Source organism: Vanessa tameamea, chromosome 6 (assembly GCF_037043105.1).
Source record: "Vanessa tameamea isolate UH-Manoa-2023 chromosome 6, ilVanTame1 primary haplotype, whole genome shotgun sequence".
In the NCBI taxonomy this organism is placed as follows: Eukaryota; Metazoa; Arthropoda; class Insecta; order Lepidoptera; family Nymphalidae; genus Vanessa; species Vanessa tameamea.
Window position 1 is genome coordinate 14,020,335 of NC_087314.1, and position 13,304 is coordinate 14,033,638.

General features: G+C 38.0%; 1 protein-coding gene across 1 annotated transcript in view; it reads right to left on the minus strand.

The window, feature by feature from the left end:
* LOC113403208 (protein vestigial) overlaps positions 1–13,036 on the minus strand; it is a 33,400-nt gene extending 20,364 nt beyond the window's left edge. Inside the window, exons 1-2 of the mRNA XM_026643676.2 lie at positions 12,715–13,036; positions 5,369–5,636 (exon numbers count right to left, since the gene is read on the minus strand). Of these exons, the coding sequence (XP_026499461.1) occupies positions 5,369–5,476 (108 nt within the window). The 5' untranslated portion in view covers positions 5,477–5,636; positions 12,715–13,036. The remainder of the gene's footprint in view (positions 1–5,368; positions 5,637–12,714) is intronic.
* Between the last annotated feature and the right edge of the window lie 268 nt (positions 13,037–13,304).

Genomic DNA, 13,304 nt, shown 5'->3' on the forward strand with positions numbered 1-13,304 from the left:
ATTAATTCACTAACATTCCAACAATTATTGAAATTTTAATGAAAGCGATAATATTACGGAAAAGTTTGTTTCCGTAATAATATATATACGTACCCACGTAGTGTGTGACCGTGGGCAATAAGTTAACGCTTACCGATCTGGAAAATAGTCGAAACCGTTTCAGCTGAATTTTCTTTTCTTACCTTTTCGGTATATTTTGCGATGTCTCAAACTGGCGTGTACTTTTTTATTGAATACCCTCGGACGTGAGCATTGCAATTCGAAGGGAAAATAGGGTGGATCACGTAGATAATTTTTTGTAATAGTTTCTATGAAAGTTAGATAAAGTAGGCATATAAAAATAATCAATGCATGTTATTTCATACAGAAATCAAAATAAAAATCATCCTATCACAATAAGGGTTTTGCTCAATAAGAAGGATTCGTCAAGGCGCCACATGTCGCAGTAATGAGCTCGTACATGTATTATAGGCGAGCGGAAAAATAGCTTCCATAAACACGCTTCGGACTGCTCTAGAATTTTCGATTATGATCCACGTCCGGGCTTACATGTTCCGTTCGAGCTCGGGTAGACGGAAGCAGTCAGTTCATAAGTTTGTCCAAATGCTAAGTAACACTTGACAGATACCCATCATGACTTCGCGATACAATGCCTCAATTCGGTTTTACAGCCAGGATTAGGCAGAAGTAATTATAGTATTTTGCTTTGCTTCAGCTGCTATGTGTGGGCTAAACTCTTACAACTGAATTGTAAACCAGTTCCCTCAGCCGATTGAACTACAATACTACACAAATTGCTACTGGACACAATAAACTACTATGGATGCGATGGATGTGTTTGATGGATGTGATGTGCCTTCTGAGGTAAATCGGTTAAATAGAAACTTGTTTTTAAAGTGATCTTTCTTTAACGTATTCTTATCTGCCGAAAGGCGCCGCCTGCGCTACTTATAATTATTATCGATAAGAATTCCAGATAAGTTCACATATTTTCTTTGATTGCAGATGAATACTAAAGATTAGCAAATACACGTTATAAATGCGTTCCCGGGCGTATGATTTAATTATAAAGTCGTTTGGCCCCTCATGCCTGTGACACACTGCACAGACGCACAGCGATAAACATGTTTAGTGATTAGAGACTGCAGTATTTCTCGATCAACACCACGTGCCCTATCACGTCGTCTATAATATATGAGCGATCGCATATTTATGCTTCAAAAACCAGTCAGGTCGACCAGTGAGAGAGATCCCGTTAGCTAGATATCGATGCAGTCGCTAAGTTTCCATATCTCGCTACTCACACCTGTCTACAGTGAGTGCGGAGTTTTCTATACTCATTCATTTAACGCATAATGACGTTAATTCAACCTAAGCTTAATTTTGACGGCTGCTTAAGGACTTCGATGATAATCGTTTTTTGATTTAGGTACTTAGAGATACACGAGGATTTACTAGTTGCGTGATTGACATTATATAAACATTAATATTCAAAGTTACGACCGGGTCAGCTTCGGCCGACTCGAACGTGTGTCTGTAGTCGTCTGAAAGTTTCTGCCAAAATTTCTAGACAAAAAGAGTTCAAGTTGGGTTCAAGCTGGATGGCTTAAGCACGACTGTAGCGCGGGTGCACACGAAATATAAAACAGATTTTAATGACTGACCGATTCTGGGGCTCAAATAATGTCATTAAAAAACAAACTCGGCGTATCAAATGAGAAATACTAAATGAAAATCCTTAATCTTTAAATCCTCGCGGAAAAAGAAAAATATAATCTAAAAATAAAGTAGGCTGTTTGGAAATAAAGATATCGATAATACAATAACCAAACACAAATATTGCGTGTGATCGCAACGCGTTTCCCACGAGTGCCTAGTAATTATGAGAATATGAGAGAGGAGGTGCCCTCGCCGAGCGGCCGAAGGGAGCGGTGTACTCGTATTAGACAAGTCAATTACCAGTGCTTGAATACAAGCAGATGCCTGCAGGCTGCGGTCGAAGGTAAAGTTGACTGCGCGACTACAGTTGTCGGATATTATTGAGTAAAACTGTCGTTCGAAATATTATTATGCGCTTTAAAGTTGCATCTGTTGGCTCACAAACCCACCCCATATTTCGTTAGCATTAGCAACAAGGAAAAAAATATAACTAGGTAGGGTTTTGTACGCGCAAGCCCCTCTAGGTACGGACAATTGTTGTGTTACGGATAAGTGAGCAATAAATATATTGATTATGACATAGCTTTATGACATTTAAGAAATAGTATATGCAAAGAAATACTGTATCGCACATCTCGCTTGTAGAACAAATACACTTTCTTTATTCATGAACATTGTTATCCTTTTAAGTAATTACAATAAGCACATGTTTGTTTGTGGTTTTGACATTAGGTATGCAATAAAAAAATGTACAAAATATCAAATAAATGTTTGTTAAATACTGTCTTCCGAGTCGCTTTTGAAACGAAATGAACTGAGGTGTCGACGTATCTCTGTATAATAGTTTAATTGATAAATTCCTCGCCCTACTTACCTACATGTTTAAATTAATTAAAAATTTCGCACGGATCTGATCTGAAATTGCATGAATGTCCACAGAGTGTGGAAGCTAATCAGCAGCTCACTCGTAATCGGCTCGTATGTAATTGATACTTCTAGTAAACTGGAAATTACCATAAACGTTGCTCAACTACAATTCCAAGTATCAGAGTTATGTGGAAGCTTGGTAAAAAGTAGCGTGTAAAGGTGGCATGGGCGTCATGACCGTAGGCCGCGGCGCAAAAACACTCGCCGCATTAGTATGGGACTCAGAGTCGCTGCCCGCCTCTCGACCCGCGCCCGGCCTCGAGCGCTCCTGCAGCGACATCACGCTCGTGCTGCCAAACACATGCTGGATCACACCCGATTATATGACGACAATGACGAAGTGCGCATGAAATACTTAATGTGGCAGGCTATCTCAATGTCGAATTTAATTCCACTCGATTCAGTAAGTCGTGGTGAGGTAATACACAGATTTACTGTCAATTTACAACGATATTAGAATTGATAGTATATAATATGTGATATAAAGTCGATGTAAGTATGTGACCCGGCGCCGTATTAAGTTACCAATTAGACCCAACGCGCGCGGGCCGCGGACGCCTTCACCCAAACTTAACGACACTTTCACAGCCATTACAGTTTTATTAAGTTACAAATACATCTGCTGCTGTCTCTACATTATAATAATACGGCGAAGGGACACGTTTGTATATTTAATCATATTTAAAACTTTCGATGTCTCAGTAGCTACTAGTATAAAAGACTACTGACCGCAATATCCTAGCTTCAGTGCATTCGTATTGTACTCAAAGCTATATCAGTACCAGTAGCACTCCCCAGCGTCAGAAACTAAAGCCATGCTTTTGCTTGTAACCTCAAGGCATCCCTAGAGGCATCGCTTCTATATACATACGTATATTGACGCACACACCTGCCCTATAACGTGTCCTTCGCAAATGAAGAATCGTGTTTGGGTGTTGTGAATAATTATTTTTATAAATACAGGCTAAGCTCGATGCGCCGATAGAATGTTAAGGCTCAATGTGTACACGAAACGGAAGCCGTGAGGTATATCTTGCAAATCCGTGTTGGACTTAACCGATTGAGCTGGAATGATGAACTAACTTTTGATGGTGGTAATAACGCAATATTTTAAATTGTGTGGTCGCGTAGTTGGCAGTAGTATTGTATCGGCAGTATGTGTACATACGATATGGTACTCATCGGCGCCGATTAGCAATAAGTCATCGCCGCCACCTGCCGTCGCCGCGGTCACATAACGCCGACGTTTGGCGCGTATCAAATAACAAAACATAATGAGCCAGCGTTCTGACTGCATTACTTTATTATTAAGTCGAAAGTTAAACGGAACGCACCTTTCGCTTGACCGATAGTTATGCGGCTATTGGAATCTTTTTGCAGAATGAGCTTGAAGGTTTCCTAATATTAGTTCGGTTATCAACACATAAAGCACGTGACATATTAAGCTATTTTATTCATATTCGTTGACATCGAAAATATTCTCTCCCTGCACTCAAGAAATTTCAATTCAATAAGAGTTTAGTACAATTAGAGAATATTATTTCTATTTGTAAGTTTCGAAATGAGCTCGAAGGACGATTCGTTACGTCTTCCGTATTTAAGTAAGTATATTGAAATATAAACCTAATTCGACTAAACTGCTAATTCGACTGATCATTTGAATTTCATATTTTTTTTAAATTAAATTATCAAAACGACCAGATTGCCGACAATAATTGGACTGAAAACGGTGATTAGATATACCACATTTACTATAAGCACGTGTTACGTGGAACGTGGGCGATGCCTTAATTATAAATACAGATATTCCGAATGGAGCGTCGCTTATGGAATCTTTGTAACACAGGTATGTTAAATCTACCTTAAAATATTGATGTTTATTGAGGCGCCACGGTTGCTGCCGCGCGCCCGTACTGGATGTAGGATATAACGCGTTTGTTACTAATTTTAATATGATCTTTAAATAAAGCTACGAATGTATAGAAAGCGAGGTGTCGCGGGACACCTCTATATACCTACTATGAATTCATTAAGTAGCAGAGTCAATAACATTAATTAATAACTTTTCTAAGTTATTAAATTAAAATTAAAAAACTATAGACAAACGGTTAGAATTTTTTTTTTATTTACGTTGTAAACATTAACACACGTACCTGACTACCCGAACATCAAGATATCCTTTGTGCAAGTGGAGAAACCCTAGCTATCCGTTTTCCACTGGCACACCCTGGGCATTAAATATTATATTTTGAACCCCATTATAAAACATACAAGTCTAAAATTTTTGAAATGAAATGATATCGCGCCGAGTGTATATCGCCGATTCTCTTCGGAGTTATCTTACGAACCGCGCACTAAATTAGCATTAATACCTAAATAGGGCAAATATTCTGTACAAGATTGTATAGATGCGTCGAGTTCGTATTCGCATGCGGTGATTTTCATGCTGGATACTTTAGTTTAATTATTTTTTTATATGTGATTGGTTACAGGAAAATTAAGTAGATTAACTATTGGGAACCTACTGAGCTATCCAGTGCTTGCTTATATTCAAAAGTGGTTTTAAGAGACTAATTGAATAAAGTACAGTATATTTTGATTACTGACCAACTTTACCGCTCTCATTATACGAACTCTGGCTATCATTGAGTGAGCGTAAGAGCTCTCGAAAGTAACATTATATCTCAAATACAGGCAACAAGTCTAACATGACTTTACCATCACAAGTTTTGGTCGCAGCTTAGGGTAAAAAATAACGCAAATAATTGTACAAAATACTAACCCGGTCGTACTGGAAGTGCGGCGCGTGGTGGAAGGAACGCGCGGCGCCGCGGCCGTATAGGTAGGGGTAGTAGGCGCCGTACATCACCTCGGGGCAGCTCACCGCCATCCCGCCCGCCGCCGCGCGCGCCCCATCGCCCCCCCACGCTCTCCGCGCGCACTCTCACCGCTCTCCACGACCAACGGTCACTGCTACCGCTCACCGGTCGTCGCTCGTCGCTCACCGCCGCCGCGACACTCGCGGCTTCAGCGGCGGCGAGACACGAACTCTGCACACACAGACACACATACATATTAGTACCATTAGACATTTACATACATGACATCGACATTCTGAGCTCTGTAGGTAGGTACACGTTATTTAGCGTCAAGTTCTGGAACAGAAACAGACGTGAAATAATTACCTACCAAGTGGAAATGTTGGGTAGAAAATACCTCAAAAGAGTATTAATATATCCAATGCCGACATCGTATCGTGCAATAGCTGACTTCGAACTTACGGTTACATTAACTGATCCTCTATCAAACTCAATGCCTCCTAGCTAGGCAGGCAGACAGGTACCTACACAGCAGGCGAAGCCTAGGGTACTCTCATTTAGGGAGCGGCATGGACTATACAATATTATGCGTCATTGATAGGTACAGTTATTGCGTATATCGCACAATTAATAAATCACATACAAACATTAAAGGAAAGTTACTGACTCTGTTACTTTGAATAAATCATGTACCTAAAATCTAAGTAGGTAGGTAGGTATTACCTATATTTTGATTAATTTTGTTTTTGATAAATTTATTTTTTGATAGTGTAATACCTACTTAAAGAAAGTAGCTAATTGTAGTTTTAATGTTGATGTTTTTGATGATTATAACTAATAGCCTACAAGTAAAGGCAGTCATATCTAGTATTTTTTTCTTTCACAATTTCTAAATAGGTAATCTTATATCCGGAACCGAAATTATCCGAAATATTCGGATAATCTGAAATATCTGAAGTAGGTATCTGAAACCGGTTAAACATTATTCATATATCCGAAATTCCATATCCCTAGCATCCCTTTTGGGTTGGTATATAACACACCCAATATTTTGACGCTGAAGAACTCTTTGCGGTAATTCACTTAGGTATTTACTTTGGAGAGGCTAAGTAACATCACGACCGTGACCATCCAATTTGGGAATGTACGAACAGGCGTGAGGTGTCACAGTGTAGAGCGAGGGAAGTCGCGAATCACAGCCAGCTTGCTACGACACGCCATGCTTTTGTACATACATATAACCATATACATACCCAAGCGGCCGCTTGTATTTCCTGAATACGTACAACGACTACTAATTTAAGCGCTCTGGCGCTTGTAACGAGTGCCTACCATCGTTTTTAAGACGGTCAGTGTACGAAAGTCGTCATTACGTTACATTTTGATTTGTATCAACGGATACGCCAGTTATTAAAATGTAATTTTACAATTAAGGCTACACAGATGTCGATGCGGATTTACATTATTCAGGATATGAATTTGTAGGTCTCGAAAAATGCACAGTGATGTATGTTTAAGTGTATATTTTATTAGATAAAGGTAAGCAGATGTAATTTGATGAGAGAAGAAGAGTCTCCACCGGTCCGGTGCTAGCATAACATATCATTTAATCTTCTCAAAACTCAACGGGACTCCCAATACTAACGCAACGTTAGTCTCTAGGTATTCGTTATTAATCTAAGTATATAAACGATAGGTATTTAATTTCAATCACTTACTGCAAATTAAGATTTTGGTAATAATAATTAAACGAGCGTGACTCATTTAGTGAGTTGGTGTGATTAGCAGTATGACGTTTAAATTTATTTAAAAATATATGATAGTTAGTAGCGCCGAACTAGCTCTACTGAGCGAACGCATAACGCGGCACCAATATGTGTATAATAAAGACATTGTTTAAACATCGTTTTGTGTATCTCATTTGTAGTAACTATATATATAAAATGAAGAAGAAAACGCAAACCCATATTGAATTTATGTCATCCAAGATTATTACTAACAATATCCAAATCTACTCAGGACAGGGTAAGTGGTGGAGTGAGGAAACAAACAAACAAACACACATACATAAAAGAATCTTGAAAACATCTTTTGTGGGCAGTCGCGTAGTGGTCGTGTAAATATATCTTGGGATATTAGTGTAGCGTGGAAGTGCTCGAGTCGAATATCCGAGTGCCGGCCGGTAACTTGCAAGGTAAATTTATATATTATTATCCTATTTTGATATGTGAGTTAGGTATTTCCATTTTTGAATCAATTGAGTAACATATTTTAAAAAGTACAACTTATAGGTATAGGTACAGTAAGTACTTACAGTAGTTACTGTACCTATAGTAACCTTAGTAACCTTGCCAGACTACAAATTATACGATAATTTCTTGACATTAAAATAGCGAACATTTTTGTGTCGACTACGTACCTGCCTAATATACCAACCTACCCACATGAAATGAACCTACTCGTTGATATAATAAAAACAAATAGCATTCATAAAGTTTAACAAGCAATAATTTGGATTAGTAGGCAACGTACGGCTAAGGACTGTCGAGTGGGACAGGTAACTGGGTCACCACCGGCCTGCCTAACTCTCCGTACTTGAAATCCTTATCAACAGCAGTATTCTGCATGACAGATACGCTAAACATCAGTTCTATAAACATAACATAAGCTGTGATTTGAATATAACACAGATATATGCCGCCTTTGTCTTTAATCAATTGGGTATTTTAAGAGCTCTTTTATTCCGATTTCCGTAGCAGGTAGCTGTAGGTGTTGTTGTATGCTAATATGAGCGAGCATGCTATACACGTCGGGCGACACGGCGGCATGCGCGCCCTGAGGAAGGACATTCACAAATAGCACGAACATGATAATGCGCCCTAGCATACGGACGGAGCGATCCTTATATCGGACACGGATACTCAAGAAACGAGAATGCTAAGTGAGTAGGTGTTAAGGTATTCAACACAATATCAGCTTCTCAGAAAAATCCTCGATCGATTGCGCAACGTTGACTCCTTATCGTTATATTTATACTTTTAATACAATTATGGGATATCAATGAAATAGCTATGAATATAAAACAAAAGTAAAAAGTAGGATATAGAATAGAGCAACCGTCGTATAAAGTATGTAAGAGCGTAATCTAAGAAATTTCTCGAAAGCTTTGGCTGTAATCTGTCGCATAGTATTAGACGACCGACTAGTGTAAGACGGCATGATTTGAGATTTAGCACTTTCGTTTTTTTACTTCTGAGAAATTAACAAAAATAAAATATTTGTTACCACAAAATAATGATTAATTGTTTTAACATAAATGAATGAAGTGGATTAATTTATATACACTCGTACATAATAGTTAATGCATGTCATATGATTATTTCACATCTGTACCTAGACATAAATTGGCCTTTACCAAAATAGTCAATAGATATTTTTTTCTTCGATTGTTAGTTTAAATATTATCAGTTTAATGAAATTGGAAAGAAAAATAGAAAAAATAAAGGTTATTTTAGCATTAATATGAAAATTCGGTCACCGTGGTCCGTGCGAACACTATTTAAAGTTAATAGCCAGCTGCCAGTTTAAGTGAGTTTGCCGCAACGCACAAATATAACACGGCACTTACGCTCGTAAGAACCTAACTCTGACGGGCAGCTCGTATTATATATGCAATAGCCTGTGTTATTTGTATGCGCGTACTTGAATAGCAACCCCTTTTAATAAACTATTAGAACAGTACACGCAGTACCGCATGCGGTATAACTAGATACTCTCGCAGTAAAGTTTGATTAACGTAACCATTAACAGCCGGTGCATGTCGCTAATTCATCCTCAGGGAACGACGGCAACGGTGTGATGTGCCTCAGGCTGAGCCGGCGGAGGGGGACGGGGTGAAGCAACACGTCACTAAATACATTCAATCAGACTCACGATTTTCATTTAGGAATTTAATTAAAATAATATTTAATTTGTTATAAATGAAATATATTACTTAGTAGTTTTGTGTTAGTATTTAGTGTTGACTAGATGACAGGTCATGACGGATCCTTGCTGGTTCAAATCTCGGGTCGGTCTATTTTGTAATACGAGTAGGTATCTACCTAATATTCATTAAATATACTTATATTTTAAATAATTTATATAAAACATGTAGGTATGAAAATGAATATATTTTATAAATAGTTTCTGTATTTAAAGTGAGATTCTGTAAGGTGATAGGTTACCTTTATTTAAATACAATTACGAAGAGCAACGATTATATTGTGGTTAGTTCCGAAAAAACATCTTCTCAATGATATTGCATATATACCGTAATAGGTGTACCCACAGGTAGTAGGTAGTTAGATACTCGTACGAGTTCCGACCTAATGCCGTATTACCGCTCAATTACGCCTCCTGCCAGATAACTATATCAAATGATATGATACAAGATATTATGCCTATTCCTTATAAGAAATAATGTTTATATAATAAACATTTTTGCGAAATAACAAAATACCGTTTAGACTGCAGTTTCGACTAGGCGTTTAGTGTCTCCTACCAAGGTAGGCTTGGGTAAACCTATCCAACCTGTTTACAAATGGTTAAGGAGAAAGAAAGTGCGGCGTACGGTTATATTGCCGGAAAGAAAAAACAAACGGTTTCGGCCTCAGTAATCTCATTATCCACAATGTGCTAGCGTGGGTAGGTACTGACATTATATGATACCTTGATCGCCGCCGTCTTACAGGTTACAAATATTGCCTACATTTACTGTTGTATTAGTGTTGTATTAGTTCTTAGAGATGTTTTGTTTGGTTTTATTTATTTATTTTTTTTATTTATTGGAAATAGTTACACCATCGACTTATCACTAACACATTCACTTAGCAGTAGATACAGGGTATTAAATCTAGGTGAATAAATCATTACAGGTGTAAACAACATTGACCTTAAGATAAGACTATACTAACCTAATTATATCTTTACTAAAAATTAAAAAAAAAAATAAACTATAGATAATTGAACAAAACATAAAATGTAATTTAAAAACAACAATAAAAATCTACAAGGGTTGACATAATTTAATTTATGAATAAATTTTATGAGTTTTAGGTAGATAGGTACTTGACTTTAAAGAAAATATTGAATAACTGATGAAATCGTTTAATGGCATTCATCCGATTGCTTTGCTTTGTCATTTTGATAGGAAAGCTTTTAGGCAGAGAGGTTACGTACCTAACGTCATGTATTTTGCTTGTTTTGCAAGATAAAGATAAATTACTTTAGCGTTCAAATTCTCACCAAAGCTGACAAAATAAATACTTTTACCTATAGGAACGTTCACAGAACAGTCTGCGACGGCTTACAGGTGCCTACTTAGGCTTGTATATGAAGTAATGTGCAATAATACGTCGTATACCTAATCTCTGTCTATGTCTATATCTGGACAAATAGTAGGTAAACACGATCACATTTTAAAACCTAAATTAACTAATACTATCATTAGTTAAGAGGTTTTACATTTAAATAGATTTCTTAAATAACATTTTTAAATATAACTGGATGTTGGTGTCTACTGTTAACAAATACCTAGTTATATAGGTACGGCGGAGACACTTCCTGCGAGTGTGATTTCATTCTATTGACAAGTACCTATACCATTTTATTTTAAAAAAGCCGCCGCCGCAGCAAGTTAGGTATATCGAAAATCAATCTTGCTTAGTTAATCGTAGCCGTTAGAGATAGGTAAATAAATAATTAGGTACATTACACTTTCACGAGCCATTGATCTCCTCATAGGTAGATATCTATTACATGAAGTGTTACTATTGCGACAAATATAAGTATAATTATGTGTATAGTTTCGAATATACAATAAAACCTTGGTGATGATTACCTAGACGTCTACCTAATCTTGTTATTAGAACGGATCCCGGGAACGAACAAATGTATTGAACGTGTCCGTACGCTATAGGTACCTAACTTTGAAAATAATTCCGCTCGGTAGGTAATTAAAGCTGGAATTTTTAGTTTCTTCTTTGTGTTTTACACTTTTGTTGGTCACCTTACAATAATTTACTTGAATTTACTTGACTTACAATAATACAGACAAATACCTACTAATTATGACGACGTAAACGAAGCAGTGCATTCTAAGAATGCGCGATTGACTTACAAAAAATAATTTAGTTTTCAATGTATAGTAGTTTAACCCTACCTAACGTTAGAAAGCAAAATTATAATAGGTATATCGGTATAGCATTTAACAGTAACAATCTTAAAGTAACCGATGCTACCGTGTTATTAGGAATCACATTAGATTCGACACCTCAGAGAAATCCTCATTTATCGGCCTTAACAGAAAGAGCTCCGCGGCATACATTGATCATTCGATACAGCTCGACTCGTATATTTTAGTTATTTTCATAGCGCTATACTTAATAACATATAGGTAACTCCAATAAATAAGACATTAGTTATGGCGTATTATTTTGTGGTCACTACAGATATTGAGTCCGTTTTCATTAAAACGGACCTGTCCGGTCCATATATAGGTAATCTTGGAGCTAGACTAGACTTCCTCCTTCGAGATCTTTTAAACAAAGTACCTACGAATACTTACCTAAACTTGCATCACTATCTATATATTTGCAACAATGTTACCTCCACATGTTACAATAACATTGATCACTTGATCGACTCGGTGGTAATCATGTATAAACATGAGATTTGAGGATAAACTTATAAAGCCAAGTTTCCGACACCGCAGAGTCATTAAATCCTTCAAGGCACGGTATTCGTTTCTATACTTATAGTCCGTAGATAATTTTAACTTCTCCGTTTCATAAATTCAAATCGTTTGTTAAAAATATTTTAATATTTTACACAAGATTAGGTGTACGTATAGGTACATAGATGATAAAAAGCGTGGCGTTAGGGAGAGCTTGTCGATTTTCAGGCAGGGTATATTCGGTAGGCAGGTACGAATGTACATTTTATTGTATTTGACTGACATAACTTTGAATGTTGGAAAAGAGTAACTCCAAGTACTTTCCGAATCAGTGACAGGTTTACTTTTAATTCAATAGTTAACTTTACGATTCAAAGGTTTTATGAGCCTACTTGAATAAAGAATATTTTGATTTGATTTTACTTGAGTACCTATCGTTATTAGATACTAGTTTAGTATTCACTTATTTGTTGCCATTTGGCATTATTTATAATATCTACTAGCTTAAAATTTTTGGTATCGAAGGTAATCGCTTTATGCCAGTAGGTACCTGTTATGAAAATAGATATACCAATATGTATTTGGGTAATGTACCTGTTTACTACAGATAGTATCCCGCGCCTTTCTCAGCGATGGGAGTTCACTTTCTTCGGAAACAGTTGCACACCGGTCCACAATAAATGCAACAAACGTATATCACAGGCACGGAACACTAGCGGCACGATAGCACACTCGGGGTATACGGTATACCAGCGATGTAAACACTAGCAACGGAAGAGTCGCCGCGGTGGGTCAGCGGCCGGGGTCAGTGTCGCGGCGGGCACTGTGTCGCGCTCGCGGCTCGCGGAGCGCGGATTAAATCGCGCAAAGAATGCGTCCAAGGCGGCGCGCCGCGCGGTACTGGCGCGCGGGCCGCGGCACGACTCTGCCGCCGCCATTGGCTTGCCCCGCCCCGCGCCGCCCACCGCCCTGCACCCCGCTTCTGTCCGCCCCGCCCTCTCCTCGCGCCGGAGCGCGGCGGGATTTTAACGTAACACACGTTGTGGTGTACGAGGGCTACGAAGTGGTAATCACAACTCACGATGTCCCTTAGTGAGCTCTGGTCGTGTAGTCGTGCCTCAGTAGTAAAGCACAACAAGGACGTATACTTAGTTGAGTTCGTGAATTGTAAAAAAGCATTAGGT